General features: G+C 46.8%; 1 protein-coding gene across 8 annotated transcripts in view; it reads left to right on the forward strand.

The window, feature by feature from the left end:
* The first annotated feature begins 13,861 nt into the window (after nt 1-13,861).
* The window catches only part of ENOX2 (ecto-NOX disulfide-thiol exchanger 2), a 168,081-nt gene continuing 158,114 nt past the window's right edge, over nt 13,862-23,828 (forward strand). For 6 of the 8 annotated variants that reach the window (XR_005584688.1, XR_005584689.1, XM_039488634.1 and 3 more), the window contains exon 1: nt 13,862-14,208. Coding sequence is in view for 5 of the 8 variants with exons in the window: in XM_039488634.1 (XP_039344568.1) it covers nt 14,172-14,208 (37 nt within the window). In the remaining 3 variants the exon portion in view is untranslated. The other 2 variants (XM_039488636.1, XM_039488638.1) reach the window with 2 other exon arrangements.

Raw genomic sequence — 23,828 nt, forward strand, 5'->3', positions numbered from 1 at the left:
TTCTATGCTGACCAACCCCCTTTTCCATTTCCTACAGGCTCTCTACTTACTCCTATAGCCTTTCTGAGGCTGGGTCTGGAGCCTTTCCCTATGAGTTTTCCCTTTGCTTGAGATGCAAATTTCAGATCATTTTTGTGTAGTTCAATTTGAAGACCTTCTAAGCCTCTGCCACTCTTAAGTCCTTGAGCTCTTCAGTCCAGTTGAGTTATTTAACTAATTTCCCAGAGTCTGTCCTTTTGAAACAAAGAACTATACTAGACGACCTGCGTTTGATTCCTCATCCATTTAATTAAAACCAAATCAATTCGTATCACTCAATCCAAGGTTATTTCCTATGACCAGCGTTTCTATGATGTCCTCACTGCTTACTAAAACCAAGCTGAAAATTGCATCAACCAATGAACAAAAAACTGTCACCTATCACATCCAGGAATATCTGGGCCCTATGGGTATTAGATCTCAACCTATCTCTGGGAAGTTAGTCTCCCATTGGAATACAATGCCCCAAAATATTTATCTCTAATAATATTAAAGAGATCTCTATCCATATCCAAGTCTGACTCTAGAAGTCTATGGCAGACCCCTAACACTATCCCAGGAGAACCTTTTATAATCCTTCTCCAAAGTGATTTTGACTCAAACGGATTCAGTTTTGTTCATATTATTACATCGTATTTCTTTATGGTTTACTGCTTCATTGATGTGCAATGCTACCCCACCACCTTCACCTTTATTCCCATCTCTCCTAAACAGCACTTATTCTTCCATACCTGAGTTCCAGTCATGAGTGCTATTCCACCATATTTCTGCAATCCCTATAATATCTGGTTTGACCTCCTGCACCAGTAGTTCCAGTTCCTACATTTTATTGCCCAGACACTTGCATTCATGTACAGCCATTTCAGTTGTTTCCCTTGGACCTTCACCCAGTTTTTCTAGCTGGATTAGATATAATCCTTCACTAACCGAAACACCTTCCTGACTATTACTCCAATCAATATTTGTATTTTCTTTCTCCTTGCTGTCCATATTCTTACCTTGTGGTGTTCCATTATCCCTTTTTATATCTTCTTTTAGCTGATTTTTCCTCCTCCTGCATATTGAACCCAGGTGTAGAGATTTCATGAGTATCTCCCACCCTTCTCCCCTCAACTCTAGTTTAAAGTCCTTCTTATCAATCAGGACAGCCTTGATCCCAAAAGGTTAATACCCCAGGTACTCAAGTGGAGTCCATCAGTCGAGAAGAGTCGTCTTTCTGTGAATGCCTCCCAATGGTCTATCATGCCAAAACCTTCCTTATAACACCAATCCTTGAGCCATCTGTTGATTATCTTGTCATGCCTTCACCCTTCATCTCTAAGGACAGAAGTATTCCACTGAAAATCACTTGAGCTTCCACTTCTTTAAGTGTCTCACCCAGCCACGCATAGTCATCCTTGACCCATTCCAGGGAGAATCTAGAAGTGTCATTTATCCCAACATGCAGCACAATCAGGGGTTTTCCCCCCACTCCCATCAGGATCCTTTTCAGCTTCACATCCACATCTCCTACCCTTGCTCCTGGCAGACAGCACACACTTCTGTTTTCTGTATCTGGTCTGGTGATAGGCCTATCAGTTCTTTGGCGTGTGTAGTCCCTGATCCCATAGACCTGTCTCTTCCTGGTGTTGGTATGCATCTGTTTTATGTTCTCTCTCTCAGACCCCTGTACACAGGGCCGGCTTTAGGAAGTGCAGGGCCCAATTCAAACAGTTTCGATGGGGCCCTGGCAGCGATGACTTAAAAAAAAAAACACATGTAAAAAAACTCATGGGGCTTGTATTCACTGGGCGGTGCTCTTAGTTTTTGGCAGCACTTCGGCGGTGGGTCCTTCACTCGCTCCAGGTCTTCAGCGGCACTGAAGGACCTGCTGCCGAAGTGTTGCCGAAGACCCAGAGTAAGCGAACCTGCCGCTGAAGTACCGTCGAAGACCTGGAGAGAGTGAAGGACCCGCCGCTGAAGTGCCGCTGAAGACCCAAAGCGCCGCCAGGTGAGTAAAAATTAAAAAGGCGCCTCTAGCCAGGGAAGGGATTCTCACTGGGCGAGGGGCCCTCTTAGGCGTGGGGCCCGATTCGGGGGAATTGGTGGAATAGGCCTAAAGCTGGCCCTGCCTGTACATAATTTTTATTTTCCCTTAGGGTCTGGTCCCCAGCTACCTCCATTATCACTTTATCTCTTCTGGAGAGACTGGCTTCTCTTCTTTTCTTCCCCATCATCCCATCTTCTGTCTGTTTCTCCTCCTCATTCCCCAGTGCAGCAAACCTGTTACTCAACTTGATTGCACCACCACTAGCTAGTCTTTCACTGACTTATCCTCACAGTCACATTCTTCCACAGATCACCCTCCTCTTCTGGCAGTCCTCCCTCTGGACCCCTTTGTTTGGCAGGTGTCTGTGAACCTTGAATTGTGAGTGCCATCTTCTCTCTCCTCTTCTGCATTATATATTCAAATTCCCATCTGCATTCCAGCATCACCTCCTGAACCACCTTTGTCATGAGCTATGCCCTGAACCACCTTTGTCATGAGCTCAGACATTTCATGCATAAGTAGCTTTTATCATATACCCACTCAAGGATGATGTATATCCCACGGCTTCTGCATCTGACCATCTTCGTTGTACCTCTTTTCCTTGGGTCACTTCTAGATCTGCCTCAGTAGCCATCCTTCTCTTCTTTTCGTAGACTCTCTGGGTGCCACATGGGTGGCATGTAAACTAGGTAATGCTATGTCTGTGTACACTGCCAAGTGCAAATAGGTCTCATTAGTTAGGGCCCATTCCTGTGGAGACACTTTGACCTGGAATCAGCTGCCCTTAATGGTATTTAAAATAAAACAAAATTAAAAAATATTTCAACTATTTCATTATCTGATTATGCATTACTACTACTGACATGTTATGAAATAATATAACCATGAAACATCATAAAATATAATTTACCTACATCCCCTTTGTGAATCTAGTCCCAAATTACTTCTGACAATCCTTGTGAAAAATAGACTGGACTTTGCAAAGAACAGTGGATATTTGTAGAGCCAGCAAAAACTGTGCTTCCCAAAGGAATCTTTTAGCAAGCAGTGAGAGAAATGAAAGGCATCTAATCCAAAATGTACCAGGAGAAAATTAAAGGGAGAACAAACTGCCAAGAGATACCAGATATGTTGATGATAAATGGAGGGCATTGCAGCACGCAGGGATCCAGCACCTCTGGTAAGAAACTGATTCTTATATCCTGGCTCAATCTCATTTGAAACAGGTTGTAGTTGCAATCAGTTAAAAGGCCAGTCATATGAGAGGTTTCAATATCCAATGACTTCTATGTTTACAGTTCTACCTTTTTTAAAAACCAAGTGCATCAGCAGTCCTGTGCATCACACCTATATTACAATGATCTAAATATGGAAACCTCTATGTCAGTGCTAAGTTTTATTAAATTATGGCAAACAACTAACTGATAAAAAGACGACTTTGGTATGCAGGACCTTTCACCAGCCATAAAAATGTACTAAATAAGAAAGCTCTGTGATTCAGAGGTTCAAAAAGATTGAGACTGATTAATAACTTGTATGTGTGTGTCACGACAAAATCAACACCTGGATAAAAATAATAACTGAAAATGATGTTTGAATGTCAATAGAAGTGAGGCTCTCAGGCTCCATGTATGCATGTCCCGGCTGAAGCACCCTGGCTATCCCAGATACAGCTTTTGTACTGAGCATGGATCCTGGCTTTCCTCATCTCGGGGAGTGTGGCTGAAACTCCCCCATTCTGCACTGACCCACCATGCACTGTGAAGCACTCCAAAGACACCTCAATGGGAAGCTTTCCTCCTATGTCATTCACTCATTCCAGCTCTCTCTCGGTTACTCATCAACCTTATGGAAAGCACTCTCCAGCCAAAGCCAAACAGTGACAGATTGTATAACCCTTGGCTGCCTCTGTGCCCTGACATTAGATGTTACTGGTATCTAGGAGTATTGGTTTGCTTAGTGCTCCCTGTGTTAATGGCTATTGTTAAGTGGTGAGATATCATGTAGCCTGGAGTAAACAGCCCTAGAAAGCTCTCGTTTTCTTTTTTGTAAAAGCTCTTATTTAATTCACATAGAAAATAAATCTTTAAAAACAGGTTTTTTTAATTAAAAGCCATTATAATTGGAAAATTGTTTTGCAACAAAGCCCAGGTGTTCCACATTTGGGTCGTTTGTTCTACATTTCATTGGCTTGTGTTACCCTGGTAGGTGTGCAAACTGACAGGGTCACCTCTTCCTTGTCTTTCTTCCCTTCAGTTACTCTCTTTACAGCACTGCTGCATGATCGCCTTTGCCCTGGCTGAGACTCAAATTACTTCTCCTTGAAGCTATTCTGCGGAGTTTTTTCCCTTGTGCTTCTTTTTTATTTTTCTGTTACTCTCTTCCTGCAGAGATACACTGTGTTCATTTCTAACTCTTCTGTCTGACCAGCAGGGGCGGCTCTAGGCACCAGCGGGCCAAGCGCCCGCTTGGGGCGGCATCCTGGGGAGGGCGTCATTTGGCCCCGGAGCTCCGCTGCGGCATGCCTGCGGCCGGTCCCCGGGAGGACGACGACGGACCGCTGCGGCGGCGTCTCGGGCGGCGCCCCTCTTCCCCGCTCTCTCTCCGAGCTCCTGCCGGCGGAGGGCGGCTCGCCCGCGCTCTCCGGTGGCTCCGCACCTGCCGCGCGGCATGCGGCGGGAGCTACGCCGCCCGCCCCCCCCTCCCCCCCCGGATGAAGAAGAAGAACCGCTGACGGGGGCTGGGGGAAGGCGCGCGCTCGCGCTGCTTGGGCAGCCTACAGCACTGTCTGACCAGGCTGGTAGTATCTTAACATTCAACCAGTCATGGGTACCAGGGGACCCCCCACACCATGAGTCATGTGCCCCTTGGTGAGCTTAGCACATGGGGAATCACACACTTCCAGCATGCAGGAATTCACAACCAAATGGTCTCACCAGGGGAAGTGACTCTCTTGCAGCCTTGAAATTGGGTGTCTTTTTTTGTAAAAGATCTGTTCTAGTTCAGCTACAAATTATTGGGCTCAATGCATGACTCACTGGGTGAAATCTAAGGCCTGTTTTGTGTTCTTCAAACTGGATGATCATTAGAGCTACTCAGAAAATGAAATTTCCATCCCATGGGAAATTCTGACATTTCAAAACTTGTTTTTCTTCCGAATCAGAAAGAAAATAGAAAATTTCATTATTTTTTTGTGTGGAATGGAAATTCCAAAACTTTTTGATTCTGAAACATCAGAATGACCTTATTAGCACATTTTTTTGTAATAATGTCAGAATGAAACATTTCAATCTGGTTGACCAGGTGGTGGCCATTTCTAATTTAGTTTTCAGTACATCAGTTAATCAGGCTGGTGAGAGAGAGGAGGACTTACACATGGTAACAAAATAAATAAACCTAAATAAATAAAAGCTCCCAAGAAGGACTAGGATGGGAGATAAGGTGGAGGAGGGAACAAACGCGCCCCCTCCCCAGTCCAGAAAGAGGCACTCCACTCTCTGGGAACATTTCTCAGTGAGGACAGCACCCTTTAGCTAGCTGCCTACCACCAGTGAGAAAGAGGGCTTCAACACCCCCAGAGGGAGATACTGGGTCAAGACTCTCACAGTTTATCTCTGGTCAAACCCATACAGCTGATCACACCCTGGACCAGATCTTCAGCCTAGATGTCAAGATCAAGAAGATCGCAATTAGAGCTGGTTGGGAATTCTTCAGTGAAATGTTTTTCCATCAGAGAACACCAATTTGTCAAAACTGAAACTTTTCACAGGAAAGGATTGGTTCTGGCCAATATTTCTACTGAAAAATATTTTGGAACAACATTTCAGAAATAGTTGAAATGTTTCATTTTGACATTTTCAAAATAAAAAACTGTTTTTTTCTGGTTTGAAACAATTATTTATTTAGAATTTTTAGCTAATTATAGTTAATATATAGCTGTATTAAATTTAAAATGGTTGAAATCAAAATGGTATGTTTCAAAATTATAAAAATTAAACATTTCAGTAGATCTGAACCATTTAAAAGAAATTATTTAACTTTTTTTTTTTTTTTTAAGATTTCAACTCTTTGTCCCAATTAGGAAAACAACGATTTTTCAGTATCTTAAAATGTTCACAGGCTGGGAAAACCATTTCCTGCCCAGTTGTAATCAATCACACCTCAGCCATTGTCATGGACAGACTATCACCTCATTAATGCCATGGTCAGAGCCTTGCCAGCCCCCAAGGAAACAAAGACCAATATTTCTGATTCTACCAGGAAGGCTCATGGGCTCCACCAAATTTCAAAGCTTGCTAAAGGAGAGCAGCACCCAGTGACAGGATGAGGAGTCAAGGACTTAGTGAATCATTACCTTTCTACATCGGCCTTGGCCACTGACATGTCAGCCCCCAAATGACCCTTTCCTCCCCAAAGCCCACACAGATCCCCTGGCTTTTCTGGCTCCTGGAGCTGGATAAAGAGGTGCAGAAACTCGAGCACTGATAGAGAAAAATGAAGGTGGAAACAGACAAGATGAAACAACAAATTCCTCCAAGCCTATATTGAGGTTTATTGCAGGCTGGAAGAACCTTCTTATCTGCCTCCACTGAAGCTGTTAAATCATGCCCTGAGGAGCTATCCATGGTGGTAAACCAGGTACCTCTTCAATCCGGAATGTCTACAACCTGCCTCAAAATTGAGCACCGGACACCCTGAATGTACTGAACTCTGGGAATACAGAGGTACGGGGGAGCTGTTGATTGGTGGGTGCAGAGCAGATCCAGGCTATTTGAGAAGGCATCTGAAATGTACATAACCTTTTTCAGTGCAGAAGAATGATTTGGTACAATTGTAGCATAACCTGGATTTTCAAATTAAGAATAGAAGTTAGTCTGTTGGGATCCAGATAGGAAGTTCCTATCACTTACTTAAAAAGATAAAACAGCCTGTCTATAAGCCTCTTGTTACAAAATTAAAAGTACAATGGCAATATCAATAATGCCTTGTTTATATTCAATGCCTTTTATCTTGAGATAGCCCAAAGAACTTAAATTACTCATAAATAAAGTCTATATAGGAGTTTCTCCACCCCACTTAAGAGGGATGTGGCAACTGTTTAACAGTGTACTGCAATATTACAGAACAGTTTTTTGGATGGGCAGTGAAGAAGACTGTTAATTGAACTGAAACTGCAAAGGAAATTTAGTCATCAGACTACAATTGTCATCTGAAATTTGACCAGAGGACCTTAGTTGAACTGAACTATAAAGACAAAGGTCTTAATTAAATACAATTACAGTATATAGTATAAGCAGCAAAGAATCCTGTGGCACCTTATAGACTAACAGACTTTTGCAGCATGAGCTTTCGTGAGTGAATACCCACTTCTTCGGATGCAAGAAGTGGGTATTCACCCACGAAAGCTCATGCTGCAAAACGTCTGTTAGTCTATAAGGTGCCACAGGATTCTTTGCTGCTTCTACAGAACCAGACTAACATGGCTACCCCTCTGATAATTGACAGTATATAGTATAAGTAGATTCTATGGGGAAAACATACAAGATATTAAAGGAAAAATGAGAAGTTCTAGTGGCACTTTAGCGACTAATAAATGTATTTGGGCATAAGTTTTCATGGGCGAAAACCCACTTCATCAGATGCATGGAGTGGAACATACAGTAGGGAGGTATAAATACACAGCATATGAAAAGATGGGAGTTGCCTTACCAAGTGGAGGGTCAGTGCTAATGAGCCAATTCAATTTAAGTTGGAAGTAGGCAATTCTCAACAGTTGACAAGAAGGAGTGGAAATCACTTTTGTAGTGTTAATTAGGCCAGTGTAAAGAAGGTGGCCCATTTGAAACAGTTGACAAGAAGGTCTGAGTATTTAGCAAGGGGAAATTAGTTTTTGTAAAAATGAGGAGTACTTGTGGCACCTTAGAGACTAACAAATTGATTTAGTTTCTGTAGTGACCCATCCACTCCCAGTCTCTTTTCAGGCCTAATTTGATGGTGTCCAGTTTGCAAATTAATTCCAGTTCTGCAGTTTCTCACTGGAGTCTGTTTTTGAAGTTTTTTGTTGAAGAACTGCCACTTTTAAGTCTGTTATTGAGTGACCAGGGAGATTGAAGTGTTCTCCTACTGGTTTTTGAATGTTATAATTCCTGATGTCAGATTTGTGTCCATTTATTCTTTAGCATAGAGCAGTGGTTCTCAAACTTTTGTACTGGTGACCCCTTTCACATAGCAAGCCTCTTAGTGTGACCCCCCCATATAAATTAAAAATACTTTTAAATATATTTAACACCATTATAAATATTGGAGGCAAAGCAGGGTATGGGGTTGAGGCTGACAGCTCGCAACCCTCCATGTAATAACCTGGTAAACCCCCTGAGGGGTCCCGACCCCCAGTTTATGAACCCCTGGCATAGAGACTGTCCGGTTTGGCCAATGTACATGGCAGAGGGGCATTGCTGGCACATGATGGCATATATCACATTGGTAGATGTGCAGGTGAATGAGCCCCTGATGGTGTAGCTGATATGGTTAGGTCCTATGATGGTGTCCCTTGAATAGATATGCAGACATAGTCGGCACCAGGGTTTGTTGCAGGGTTTTATTCCAGGTTTAGTGTTTTTGTTGTGTAGTTGCTGGTATTTGCTTCAGGTTGGGGGGGCTGTCTATAAGGAGGACTGGCCTGTCTCCCAAGATCTGAGAGTGAGGGATTGTCCTTCAGGATAGGTTGTAGGTCCTTGATGATGTGCTGGAGAGGTTTTAGTTGGGGGCTGTAGGTGATGGCTAGTGGCGTTCTGTTACTTTCTTTGTTGTACCTGTCTTGTAGTAGGTGACTTCTGGGTACCTACTACAAGACAGGCCCCCCACTTGGTACGACAACTCCCATCTTTTCACATGCTGTGTATTTATACCTCCCTACTGTATGTTCCACTCCATGCATCTGATGAAGTGGGTTTTAGCCCATGAAAACTTATGCCCAAATTTGTTAGTCTCTAAAGTGCCACAAGGACTCCTCATTTTTGCTGATATAAACATGGCTACCACTCTAAACCTGGGCATTAAAGGGTTATTTTATCTAGTAGCAGGGCTGGCTCTAATTTTTTTGCCACCCCAAGCAAAAAAAATTTTGGCTGCCCCCTCCCCCAGCCCTGAGCTCCCCCCCGCCAACCAGTGCCCCCCCACCCACCCCTGCCGCTCCAGCACTGGGCTCTCCCCCAAATGTGGGATCCGCTACCAGCACATGGCAGCTGAGCCCTGGCCCAGCTGCGACTCTGTCCCCATGCGGGTGGAGCTGCTGGGCGGCGCGGAGCGGGAGTACTTCCAGGTGGCGGTGCGAAGAACACGGCCCCCTCCCTGGGCTTCGCGGCGCTGCTGGTGGCCGAGGTGGATCAGTTCGTGCTCACCCCCCGACATGCTGGCGGCCGAGGACCTGGAAAGTCCCCCGGACCTGCTGCTCTTCAGCCTCACGGTGCCCGGCGGGCGGGAAGGTGAGGATCTCCGGCTGTGGGGCTACCTGCTCAGCACTGATGAGCCCAACCGGCCGCTCACCTCCTCACACACTCCAGGAGCCCCTCTCACCACCGCCCGGGCTCGGCTCCCTCCTCAGCTCCTCACACACTCTGGGCAGGGCCACCAAGAGGATTCAGTGGGCCTGAGGCAAAGCAATTTCGGGGGCCCCTTCCATAAAAAAAAGTTGCAATACTATAGTAACATGTATTTGGAAATGTAAAAAATAACTAGTGAAATACATTCAAAAATTAATTTGTAATAATTTGAAAATACACTAAATACATTATTTAAAAACATTAAATGCTTTAATGGTATGTCTACATTTGCAATTACATAATGGGCTGTTGCTGGGTGATGGTGATGGTTGGTGCCAACGGGCTGTCGCTGCCTGGGGGTGGTGCTGCTGTTGCCCAGGACTGGGTGGGGAGCTGGGCTCTGGGTTGGGGGGTGTCCGGCTCACAGGGGCTGGGCTCAGGGCTGTGGGGAGATGGGGTCGGGAGGGGTGCCTGGCTCAGAGGGGCTGGGCTCAGAGCTGGGGGTCAGGGCTGTGGGGAGGATGGGGCCAGGGGGTGTCCGGCTCAGAGGGGCTGGGCTCGGATCTGGGGGTCAGGGTTGTGGGGGGGATGGGGGTGGGGGGGTGCCCAGCTCAGAGGGGCTGGGCTTGGAGCTGGGGGTTGGGGCTGTGGGGGATGGGGTCAGGGGGGTACCCAGCTCAGAGGGGCTGGGCTAGGAGCTGGGGGTCAGGGCTGGGGGGGATGGGGTCGGGGGGTGCCCGGCTCACAGGAGCTGGGGGTCAGGGCTGGGGGGGGGATGGGGTTGGGGGGGGTGCCCAGCTCCGGCCCCAGCCCCTTACCATGCCGCTTACCCCCTCTCCCGGACAGCGCTGCAGCAACGTGGTGTCTCCAGCAGGGCCTGAGTTCCCGCCGCTCAGCTGCAGCTCGCAGCCCCGCCCCCTTACCAGCTGAGACAGCGGGGGATGAGGGAAGATGGAGGCAATGGGAGCCTCCGACATACTCGTGGGGGCCCCTGTGGGGCTTGGGGCCTGGGGAAAATTGGCCCACTTGCCCACCCCCAGGCGGCCCTGACTCTGGGAGCCCTTCTCGCCGCCGCTGCAGCCCAGGCTTGGGTCCAGGGGACCCCACCTCCCTTCCTCCCTCCCCAGCTCCTCACACACTCTGGGAGCCCCTCTCGCCGCTGCCGCAGGGAGGGAGGCGGCACCCGGGATGCAGGGAGGGAGGAGGGGTCCTGCTGCCGCTGCCTCTCTGAGTCTCCCCAGGGTGGCGCAGCGTTTCCTCGAGTGGGCTGGGCAGGGCACTGCCAGGCTGGGCAGGGGGGGTGGATCCTGGCTCGCACACTGACAGGGCGAGTGGCTGCGCCAGGGCTGGCTCCCGGCAATGCCGCCCCCAAGCAAAAAAAAAAAAAAAAAAGGAGGGGGCGGAGTGCCGTCCCTTAGAAAGTGCCGCCCCAAGCACATGCTTGGAGGGCTAGTGCCTATAGCTGGCCCTGTCTAGTAGAGAGAAATATAACAAGAATCAATAGCTGGAAGTTAAAGCCAGACAAATTCAAATTAGAAATAAGACATATTTTTAATAGAGAAGGTAATCAACCATTGAAACTAACTACCAAGGGAAGTGATGGATTCTGCATCTCTTGGTGTCTTAAAATCAAGACTGGATGCTTTCCTGGAAGCTATCCTTTAGAGAAACACAAGTTACTGGGCTCAGTGTAGGAGTAGGGGTGCCCCCACTACACTTGGTTTTAGGGGAATTGTGGGGTCTCAGTCATTAATTAATTTTGGGGGAGGGGACACATCAGGGGGAATAAGGACAGAAAGGAGAGGGCTCAGGGGTGGGGTTTATTCCTGAGGACTGTGGGGGGAGGAGGAGGAAGAGATCTGGGGTAGGAGAGGGTGAGCATTTGGGAGAGAGGGTGTATGTGTGAAGGGGAGATGGTCTAAACTGGTTTGAGGGATCAAGGCTGCAGTTTCCTAAGAAAGAAAACACAAGTTTCCCTCAGGGATTGGAGCCCGGGAGGTGGGGGAGGTCTCACTGGTGTGGGGAAGAAGGCAGAGCTTGGTGTACTGGGGGATACTCTAACAAGGCATCCCCCTCCCACTTCCCTGTCCCATCGCAGCAAGCTCTGAGTGGTGCTGAGCAGTGTTCAGCTGAGTCTCTGGTATCAGGAACCTGGGTTGGGAGCTGCCTCAGGTCATGAACTTTGGAGAGGTCGGAGCTGCACAGAGAAATGGCACCCTGGCCTGTGCCTCCCTCCTGAGTGAGGTCCCTTGACGTTTTGAAAGTATAGGTTTGGTCTGCAGGCTGAAAAGGTCAGACTCCCCCAGACTAGAGCGTATCTTTCAGAAAGCCTCCCAGGGAGGGATTTTTACAGGAGCCTATGTGATTTAGGAGCACAAGTCTTTCAATGAGAGTTGCACCTTAATTACTTAGTCCCTTGCTTGGCTTCAGGCACAGAAATATTCTTCCCGGGAGTTCAGAAGCACCATTGCTATCCTCTTCTTCTTCATCATCATAATCATCATCTGTCCTTGTGTCACTGTGAGTGTCGTCACATGGCCTGAAACTTTTTAGAAGTTTTGCAGGCTGTGACCAATCTGACCTCTTCACCTGTTGCAAGGTTCTCATCAATCTGGTTGGTCTTCTCAATCTGCACACCAAAAAGATTTTGTGGCATGTTAAATACCACAAGAGGGGGCTCATGTTCATCTTCTGGACCACTGTCTTCATTTGGTGAATCTGCAGTTGACTTGGCAAGGGTGAATTCGCATTTAGCAAAGCATTTTTTGATGGTGTGTGGCTGTTTCACTCCAGGCTTGATGAACCCAATATATTGTACCCAAGAGTGAAACCATTTTCAAAAGCATTGGACTCGAAGTTACATCAGATCCATTTGATGAAGAATAAATTGAATTGGCCTTTTCTGAAATTTCAGTTTTAGGGCTTGAATTACCCCAGCATCCATAGGGTCTAACTAAGGTTGCCAGGTGTCTAGTTTTTGACTAAAAGTCCAGTTGATGTACTGACTGGACACCAAAAGTCTGATTACCATGGGTGGGGGGAGGGAGGTCCTGGGTCATCAACCCACGGCAGCCCCTGCTGAGGCAGGGCTATCCTATCTGCATCTTGTGGGCAGTCACGCAGCAGGCTCAGTGTCAGGCTGCAGCTCCCATACCAGCCCTGGAGCACAGGGAACCCAGCTGGGAGTGGGAGGGAAGTGAAGAGGATTGAGTGAGAAGGAGTGGGGAGAGGAGTGAGCATGGGGCGGGGCCTTGGGGGGAAGAGATGGGGAAGGGAGGGTCTGGTTTTCAGAAGGTAGGCAACCCTAGCTGCAAAGCAGAGTTTGATGTTCATGAATTTGAGGGGGGCATGGGGCATTATCCACAAACAACAGAATTTTACATCCCTCTAGTAGCAATCTGCAATCAAATCTTTGCAACTGTTTTTCAAAAAGCGCAGAGTTCATCCATGCTTTCTTGTTGAATTCATATTCCACGGGCAACTCGATAGTCAACTTGCCAAAGCAGTGTGGGTGTTGGGATTCTTTTTCTTTATCTCCAGTCATATTGGTGCATAGAACGAGGGTGCTTCAGCAGGACTGCTGAATGCTCAGCACTTTTGAACTCAAAACCAGTTTAATATTTTTCAAATTTTGTAGAAACATTCTACTTTGACATGCAGAGTAAACCCAGTAACTTTAAGGTGAAACCAATTTTGCAAGCCAAGGATATAGCCCTAAAGTAGGGCATTATAAGTGCAGCTCATTGGAACTGTAACCAGGGACAGACTGCCTTCTGCTGCCTCATAATTTATTATTATTAGCATTAGACTATGATGATAATCAAATTAACATAAAGAATGTAATGAAGAACTGTAAGATGCCATGCACCTGACTTGAAGGGTGAGTAAAACTGGTAGGCTGTTATAAAGTATTACTGGCACAAAAGCACGCCTCCAGGTCGAGACGGTGCTCTAATGCCATGCCGGGTGGCAGAAGCAATGGGAGTTCAGCCCTATTTGGTATGCCCTGATGTTGGGTGCTTAGGAGGCCCCTGACAAAGGGGTGCTAGAACAATCTGTACAGTAAGGTGCTGAGAGCCATTGACCCAAACTGTAAACCCTACACAGATGGAAACACTGGAGCACCCCTAGCTCCAGCCCCTATGCCCCGACTGTTCTTCGGATACTCTGGCTGCTATGGCAACCTTCACTGAGGCTGGATCAGCGGCCGTCGCCATGGTTTCCAGGCACGCCCTGGTCACGCGGAGCTACGATGGTTCTGTCAGAGGCTTTGTACGTCCCTCTGTAACGGGCCCGCGGCGCCCCCGACGGGCGCTCTCCGCTCAGACACCCCGGCTCAGGCCGGGCGGTGCCTTGTGTGCTGCGGGAGATGCACGGGCCCGTTGGGACTTGCAGGGCGGGCTGGTCTGCTGAGGCCTAGCGGCGAGCGGGGCCAAGCCTAGTGCCGCTCTCTACACAGTCCGCTCCGGGGTACAGCCACTACAGCCTACGTTACCCAGAAGGCCTCGCGTCCGGAGTCCTGACGGCCAATCAGAGAACGAGTGCCGCCTCAAGAAACTACCATGCCCAACATGCCTCAGGGCTCACAGCGCGCCCCCGGTGAGCGGTGGCCAATGGGAGGCGGCGCAGGCCGCTTTGGGGCGGGACTGTCTCTGCGGCCTGTGCGGGGCGCAGGCCGAGGAGCTGCCGGGCGTGTTGCGGATGTATAAGGAGTATCGGGGTGGCGCGGTCTGGCGGGCAGCAGGTGAGGGACCAGCTGGAGCGGAGGGGCCTGGAGGGAGCTGCCCCGTCCCGGGTATCAGCGGGGTGTATGTGTCCCGGGGGCGCGAGGCTCCGGACCGGGTTCCCCGGGCTCTGCGGGGTGGGGGTGAGTGAGGCCCAGGGGAGGGTGCTTGGCCGGAGCATCGCCCCGCTGCCCGTGCTGGGTGGGCGCGCACGCTCGGCCCACTCAGGCTGGGTGAGAGCCGGGAAGAGAGGCCTTGCCTGGGACCTCGTGCCCGAAGCGATGGGCTGGAGTCACTGCTCGGACAGAGGCCTTGAGCACCGCTGAGGCGGAGGCGTGTCCCTGAGTCTGGATAGCTCCGAGCAGGGTGAGATACCCCCGGCTGTGAGCCGTGTGTTCATTGCACAGTCCATTGCTGGCAGCTGGGGTCAGTCCTGGGGGTGCACTCCTGCTGCTTGCCGATGGAAAGGGGCCTCTCTCTCATCATGCTGCTGCTTGTATGGGAGAGGCCCCCCTCCTTCCTAACTCCAGGTGCAGAGGGGGGCAATGCCACAACACAGGGCTGCAGGGGAACCTAAGTTGTGGTGTGTGCTTGGGATTCAAGACTCTCTCAGTTCAGCCCTATATACCTGCTTTTCCTTTACACCTGTACCCAAAATGCCCAGCAAGCATATCCTATGTGCACCACCCAAATGGGTATTCATTCAGGCTTTTTTTCCTCTATGTTCTCAGCCTTGGCTGCTTCTGTGGGGGCTTGCGTCTGAAAGGCGTGTGTGTGTGTGTGTGTGTGTGTGTGTGTGTGTATTGTTCCTTGTGTTTTGCAGGCCTGCGTGCCCCTCAGGCCTACCTAGCTATGTAACTCTTCTTGCCATGACCAAATAAACTTTACAGATTTGGCAGCTTGTCCCAGAGCTCTCAACTCTCTCAAAATCCCCTTCTTGTAATAAAGATCCATTTTTTCAGAGTTCAGTGTGAATTTGTTTCCAGCAAGAGAGCTTCTGATAAGACACTGAAAGTAGTGTGCACGTTCACTAGCTAGCTATTTTGTGTCTTTAACATAATTGAATGGTGTATGTGGGTCACTTTGTTTGGCAAAAGTTTAGATATTTTAGACCAGAAATTAAAATTCCAGGACAGTTGAGAATTGTTATCAGACTTTCTTTGGTATTTCTATAATAATAGATAATATTAAGTTATGGGGTATTAGTTGGTGTCAACTATAGACCATGAAATCACTCTAGGGAGCAGAATGACCACTTCCTTACACACCCATCTACAATGTGCTTGAGTGGGCGAAGAAAGCTGTAATGATGGGAGACTTCAGTTTGAGTGATGTGCTGGAGGTCTCATGCTGCCAATACTAAAACATCCTTGGAATTTGTCAATGTTATAGATGAAAATTTCCCAATTCAAAAAGTGTTGCAGGCCACAGTGGGGAATTCTTTTAGACCTTGTCTTAACAGATAAGAATGGCCATCCAGGGTCAGACCAATGCTCTGTCTAGCCCAAGGTCCTGTCTTCTGATGGTGGCTAGTGCCAGGTGCTTCAGAAGGAATGAACAGGGCAATTATCAATAAAGAAGAACTGATCACAGAATTAAAAATTAACAGTATCTTAGATACAAGTGATCATGACTTTATTCTGCTTGCACATTATAAATGTGATCAAGTCCAGACCAGTTATATATATATATTAGGGTGTGTTTCCAGTTGGGCCCCCACAGGGATTGGTTCTTGGCCTTATGCTATTTAACATTTTTAACCTTTTACCTGGAAGAAAATGTGAAATCATCACTGATAAAGTTTGCAGGTGATCCAAAAATTTAGGGAGTAGTAAATAATGAAGAGAATAGGTAATAAATAAATTAATGGAGATATCCTATCTACTAGAACTAGAAGGGACTTTGAAAGGTCATTGAAATCCAGCCCCCTGCCTTCATTAGCAGGACCAAGTAATGATTTTTACCTCAGATTCCTAAGTGGCCCCCTCAAGGATTGAACTCACAACCCTGGGTTTAGCAGGCCAATGCTCAAACCACTGAGCTATCCCTCCCCCCACTGATACAGAACAATCTGGATTGCCTGGTAAAGTGGGCGCAAGCAAGCAGTGTGCATTTTAAAACGGCTAAATGCACAACTCCGAACAAATAATATAGGCTGTATTTACGGAATGGGGGACTCTATCCTGGGAAGCAGTGACTACGAAAAAGATCTGAGCATCATGGTGGATAATCAGTTGAACATGAGCTCCCAATGTTACACTGTCTGAAAGTGCTAATGTACTCCTTTGATGCTTAAATGGGGATCCTGAGTAGGAGTAGAGGGGTTATTTTACCTCTGTATTTGGCAATGGTGTGACCACTGCTGGAATCCCATGTCCAGTTTTGGTACCTGCAATTCAAGAAGGATATTGACCAATCAGAGAATAGCCACGAGAATTAAAATGGATTGGAAAACATACCTTATAGTGATAAACTCAGAGAGCTCAATCCACTTAGCTTAATAAAGAGAAGGGAAGGAGTGACTTGATTACAGTCTATAAATATGTACATGGGGAACAAATATTTAATAGACTCTTCAATCTAGTAGAGAAAGGTATAACACACTTCAATGGCTGGAAGTTGAAGCTAGACAAATTCAGACTGGAAATAAGGTGTAAATTTTTAAGTGAACATAATTAACCATTGGAATAGCTGACCAAGGGTCGTGGTGGATTCTCCATCACTGACAATTTTTAACTACAGATTGGATGTTTTTCTAAAAGATCTGCTGTGGAGGTTATTTTGGGAGGTGTCTATGGTCTGTGCTGTACAGGAGGGCAGTCTCGATGATCACAACAGTCCTTTATGGTGTTGGAATTCGTGTATGTATAAAGTACAGTAAAGGAGATGGAAACTCACAATTTTGATTGAACAGGATGAGATGTGACCAGGTCACTTCTCTACTGAGTTTCTGTTATTCGAGAACAGTGGTTCTCTTTTTTTGTCGGCGGACCACTTGAAAATTGTTGAAGGTCTCGGTGGACCACTTAATGATCTTTCCAAATGTTGTTTGTACCGTTAGTTAACTATTGTAAAGGGCTTTGGATAAAAGTGCTATAGTAAAAAAAAAACCTTAATAATAATAATTTTTTTGTTCTACAAATAAAAGCACATAACTCATATTTTAATATCAGTGTTCTTACCTATCTAATATAACGGACGTGTCCTCTCTCTCCCCTGCTGCGGCAGCCCCCAAGCTGGGGCAGGGAAGGGTCTCTCCCCTGCCACAGCAGCCACAGAGCTGAGGCTGGGAAGGAAGGCTGTCTCTCCCCAGCAGCCACAGCCCTGGAGCTGGGGAAAGTCGCCTCTTTCTCTGGCTGCCGCAGCCCTTCATGTCCCAAATCCCCCCCCCCTCACCCCACTGCCCCCTCCCACTTACCTCCTATTCCCCCCAAGGCCACCACCTCACCTTACATGTGTGTCTTCTCCAGGGTCCAGGCACCTAATTAGTGGAGCCATGCCTAATTAGTGGAGCAGGGTGGCCCCGAGCTGGGCACAAATCACTTAGGAAGGCTCAGGGAGTAGGTTCCCTGTGCTCAGCCTGAGTTAGGGACATTGCTTCTGCCCCTCCCCCTGCTGAGGGGTCCACTAGGGCTCCGGAGCTCTGGGGAGAAACTTTGTTGCTGTGAGTTCCCTGCCAGGGGCCCAGGCTGGCCTGGCAGTATGTGTTCCCTGCTCCTGCAGCCCCAGCTCCGTGGGAGCTGGTGGGATTGGCCCTGGACCAGGGAGGTGGAGGTGGGGCTGGAAGGTTCCTGCACCCAGAGGCAACGCATGGGCTGGTCACGTGCCTCCACCTTCCCCCGAACTTTTAAATTGTGCCCCTCTCCCTCCCTCCCCCCCCCCCCCCTTGTCAACAGTTACATGTTGCCTCTGGAGATAGGGAAGTATTAATGCCATTTTCCTCTGGTAAGATCTCATCTGGTCACCCATTTTTCAAGAAAGATGAATTCCAGCTGGAACAAGTGCAGGAAAGGGCTTCTGAGATGATCAGTGGAATGGAGGGTCTATCTTATAAGAGGAGACTATAGTAGCTTGATGTGTGAAGCCTAACAAAATGGAGGCTGAGAGGGGATATGATTGCTTTCTATGAATACATCATCGTGTAAATGCCAGAGAGGGAGAAGAATTATTTAAGCCAAAGGACAATGTTGGCCCAAGAACAAATGGGTATAAACTGGCTGTGAATAAGTTTAGTCTGGAAATTAGAAGGTTTCTAACTATCAGAGGAGTAAGGTTCTGGAATGAAGTATCAGAGGGGTAGCCGTGTTAGTCTGGTTCTGTAGAAGCAGCAAAGAATCCTGTGGCACCTTATAGACTAACAGACGTTTTGCAGCATGAGCTTTCGTGGGTGAATACCCACTTCTTCGGATGCAAGCAGTGGAAATTTCCAGGGGCAGGTGTATATATATGCAAGCAAGAAGCAAGCTAGAGATAACGAGGTTAGATCAATCAGGGAGGATGAGGTCCTGTTCCAGCAGCTGAGGTGTGAAAACCAAGGGAGGAGAAACTGGTTCTGTAATTGGCAAGCCATTCACAGTCTTTGTTTAGTCCTGAGCTGATGGTGTTAAATTTACAGATGAACTGGAGCTCAGCAGTTTCTCTTTGAAGTCTGGTCCTAAAGTTTTTTTGCTGTAGGATGGCCACCTTAAAATCTGCTATTGTGTGGCCAGGGAGGTTGAAGTGTTCTCCTACAGGTTTTTGTATATTGCCATTCCTAATGTCTGATTTGTGTCCATTTATCCTTTTCCTTAGAGACTGTCCAGTTTGGCCGATGTACATAGCAGAGGGGCATTGCTGGCATATGATGGGATATATTACATTAGTGGACGTGCAGGTGAATGAACCGGTGATGGTGTGGCTGATCTGGTTAGGTCCTGTGATGGTGTTGCTGGTGTAGATATGTGGGCAGAGTTGGCCTCGAGGTTTGTTGCATGGGTTGGTTCCTGAGCTAGAGTTACTATGGTGCGGTGTGCAGTTGCTGGTGAGAATATGCTTCAGGTTGGCAGGTTGTCTGTGGGCGAGGACTGGCCTGCCACCCAAGGCCTGTGAAAGTGTGGGATCATTGTCCAGGATGGGTTGTAGATCCCTGATGATGCGTTGGAGGGGTTTGAGCTGGGGACTGTATGTGATGGCCAGTGGAGTCCTGTTGGTTTCTTTCTTGGGTTTGTCTTGCAGTAGGAGGCTTCTGGGTACACATCTGGCTCTGTTGATCTGTTTCCTTATTTCCTCGTGTGGGTACTGTAGTCTTGAGAATGCTTGGTGGAGATTTTCTAGGTGTTGGTCTCTGTCTGCGGGGTTAGAGCAGATACGGTTGTACCTCAGTGCTTGGCTGTAGACAATGGATCTTGTGGTGTGCCCGGGATGGAAGCTGGAGGCATGAAGGTAGGCATAGCGGTTGGTAGGTTTTTGGTATAGGGTGGTGTTAATGTGACCGTCACTTATTTGCACCGTGGTGTCTAGGAAGTGGACCTCTCGTGTAGATAGGTCCAGGCTGAGGTTGATGGAGGGGTGGAAGCTGTTGAAATCATGGTGGAATTTTTCCAGAGTCTCCTTCCCATGGGTCCAGATGATGAAGATGTCATCCCTGTAGCGTAGGTAGAGAAGGCGTGAGTGGACGGGAGCTGAGGAAGCGTTGTTCCAGGTCGGCCATAAAAATATTGGCATATTGTGGGGCCATGCGGGTGCCCATAGCGGTGCCACTGATCTGGAGATATATATTGTCATTAAATTTGAAATAGTTGTGTGTGAGGATAAAGGCACAGAGCTCAGCAACCAGTTGTGCTGTGGCATCATCAGGGATACTGTTCCTGACAGCTTGTATTCCATCAGTGTGTGGGATGTTTGTGTAGAGAGCCTCTACATCCATGGTGGCTAGGATGGTGTTTTCTGGAAGGTCACCAATGCATTGTAGTTTCCTCAGGAAATCAGTGGTGTCACGGAGATAGCTGGGAGTGCTGGTAACATAGGGTCTGAGTAGAGTGTCCACATATCCAGACAGTCCTTCAGTGAGAGTTCCAATGCCAGAGATGATGGGGCATCCAGGATTTCCGGGTTTGTGGATCTTGGGTAGTAGATAGAATAACCCTGGTCGGGGTTCTAAGGGTATGTTGATTTGTTCCGGTGTTAGTGTAGGGAGTGTCCTGAGTAGATGGTGCAGTTTCTTAGTGTATTCCTCAGTGGGATCTGAGGGAAGTAGCCTGTAAAATTTGGTATTGGAGAGTTGTCTGGCGGCCTCCTTTTGGTAGTCAGACCTGTTCATGATGACAACAGCACCTCCTTTATCAGCCTCTTTGATTATAATGTCAGGATGGTTTCTGAGGCTGTGGATGGCATTGCGTTCTGCACGACTTAGGTTGTGAGGCAAGCGATGTTGTTTTTCCACAATTTCTGCCTGTGCACGTCGGCGGAAGCATTCAATGTATAGGTCCAGACTGTCATTTCGACCCCCAGGAGGAGTCCATATGGAGTTCTTCTTCTTGTGCTGTTGGTGGGAGGGTAACTGTGTATCAGTGCGCTGTTCAGTGTTGTCCTGGAAGTATTCTTTGAGTCGGAGACGGCGAAAGTAGGCTTCCAGATCGCCGCAGAACTGTATCATGTTGGTGGGGGTGGCAGGGCAGAAAGAGAGTCCCCGAGATAGGACAGACTGTTCTTCTGGGCTGAGTGTGTGGCTGGATAGATTGACGATATTGCTGGGTGGGTTAGGGGTATCACGGTTGTGGCCCCATGTGGCAGGTAGGAGTTTAGACAGCTTACAGTCCTTTTTCCTTTTTAGAGAGGTGAAGTGAGTAATGTAGATCTCCTGTCTTATTTTAGTGAAGTCCGTTTGTATGGAAGTTGGGTTATTGATGAGAGTCTCTAGGTTGGAGAGCTCTTTTTTGATGTTTTCCTGTTTGCTGTATAGGATGCTGATCAGGTGGTTCCTCAGTTTCTTAGATAGAGTACGGCATAATCTCTCACTGTGGTCTGTGTAGTATGTAGATAGCAGTGGATTTTTTACCTTTAGTCCATTAGGTATGATGTCCATCCGTTTACATTTGGAAAGGAAGATGATATCCGTCTGTATTTGTGCAAGTTTCTTCATGAGGTTGATGGATTTCCACTCCACACGGCTAAATGCAGTGCCTTGCATGGTGTCAAGTATCAGAGGGGTAGCCGTGTTAGTCTGGTTCTGTAGAAGCAGCAAAGAATCCTGTGGCACCTTATAGACTAACAGACGTTTTGCAGCATGAGCTTTCGTGGGTGAATACCCACTTCTTCGGATGCAAGCAGTGGAAATTTCCAGGGGCAGGTGTATATATATGCAAGCAAGAAGCAAGCTAGAGATAACGAGGTTAGATCAATCAGGGAGGATGAGGTCCTGTTCCAGCAGCTGAGGTGTGAAAACCAAGGGAGGAGAAACTGGTTCTGTAATTGGCAAGCCATTCACAGTCTTTGTTTAGTCCTGAGCTGATGGTGTTAAATTTACAGATGAACTGGAGCTCAGCAGTTTCTCTTTGAAGTCTGGTCCTAAAGTTTTTTTGCTGTAGGATGGCCACCTTAAAATCTGCTATTGTGTGGCCAGGGAGGTTGAAGTGTTCTCCTACAGGTTTTTGTATATTGCCATTCCTAATGTCTGATTTGTGTCCGTTTATCTGGAATGAGTGAGCCTCCCAATAGGAGTGGTGGTGGGGAAACCACATATCCTCTAATTAAGCTTGATAAACTTCTGAACAGAATTATATGGCAGGGTTACCAGTCATAGCAGGGGCTGGACTCAGTGATCCAGGAGGTCCCATCTTTTCATGTGCTGTGTACCTGCTACTGTATTTTCCACTCCATGCAACTGATGAAGTGGGTTCTAGCCCACAAAAGCTTATGCCCTAATAAATGTGTTAGTCTCTAAGGTGCCACAAGGACTCCTTGTTGTTTTTGCTGATACAGACTACCACGACTACCACTCTGAAACCTGTTGTTTAAATAAACTTTATCAGAAACTGAATTTTAAAAGTTAGTCAGCAAAAAAAATTTCAAGTAGACTGTCCTACATTGCTTTTGTCTAAAGACAGTAGTTACATGCAGTAGAATTTGTAAATAAAGTACATAATTTGTAAATAAAATATAGAAATCTAAATAACATACTCACGTAATATATTCACGTAACTAAGTTGTGTAAGTTAGATCGATTTACTGCGGTAGTGTAGAGCAGCCCTCAGTGTATGAGAATATTTGTGCATAGAAGAGAACCCTTGCTTGCCTCACTTGTATAGTTATTTTAAAAATTGTACCATATCTTGTGTGTTTAAAAGGGTGCACTGTAAGTATGTGCAGGAAAAGTCTCTAACAGTTATATTGTGCCCTTACAAACTTTATCAAAATATGTAGGGTAGATGCCTATGCAAGATATTTGTCCTAGAAAAGCCTCTGTGGAATTTAATCCCTAATTCTGTTTACAAAATACACTGAGTGGAGCTAGCTTGCATGTGGTCATTTATATGTAGAGAATTGTCATCACTGTGATCAAATAACTGTGACATATAGGATTTCCTCCACGAAGTGCATCTGTTCAAAGCAGGTGAGTCCCATATTGGGCCATTTAGAATGCAGCAGAATATGCAGTCTGCCGTTATTGTGCCTTTGTAACTCTTCTGAAGTAACTTCAGTATGTATTGAAGTGAAGATTTCTTTAATATGGTTGACCTGAACAAGATACCTTTAATTTGTAATTTTCTTGTAAGTAATACTGACTCTAGAGTTCAGTCCTCCAATAAATAGGGAGGACCTTGATTGAATTCCTAGTTCTCCCCCAAAAAAATTATTCTCAGGAGAGGCATTTACTTCCCCTTCAGTCATGGATGTTAATGATGCAGATGATAAAGGTATGCTTCTGGATAAGGAGACCTATCAGCAAAAAACACATTTCCAGTGTGTATGGTAGAGATTCTGTAAGTGTTCAGTGTTGCAACCTTCCAAGGGATATTAAGAGAAAAAGTCATTTAATGCCTGGCTGTTCAATTTTTGTTTAAAATGATACCTGGGGTCTCAGGCCAAGAGTGTTTTTACTGTTGCTCAAAATTAATGATTTTCATACATGCTACTAGAGTCTAGGTCATGTAATCTTTTCCCTCCTGAACTCAATTTTTGGGTGAAATTTTCTGACTTCTGTTGGAGTGAGAGAAGGCATACAAGTGCATTTTTATTAAATTATCAACCCATTTTACATATGCAAAGCTTAAAATACACTTAAGAAACTTATCACTTAACAACCTGGCTTACTGTGAAGGAGTCAAATCCTTTTAGGCCCCAGCAGAACATCAGCTTCTCCAAATAAGACAAAAGCCTGTGTATATATAGGTAACCTTTCTACAAGGCCTAACAAACTCTGGGTGTGTTATTGGACCAGCTTGTGGGGCAGGGAAATTAGTTCTGTAGTTGAGGACTCTTTAATTTTATATACTCTGCCCCCATCCCCTAGATCAG

Source organism: Mauremys reevesii, linkage group 9, assembly GCF_016161935.1.
Source record: "Mauremys reevesii isolate NIE-2019 linkage group 9, ASM1616193v1, whole genome shotgun sequence".
In the NCBI taxonomy this organism is placed as follows: domain Eukaryota; kingdom Metazoa; phylum Chordata; order Testudines; family Geoemydidae; genus Mauremys; species Mauremys reevesii.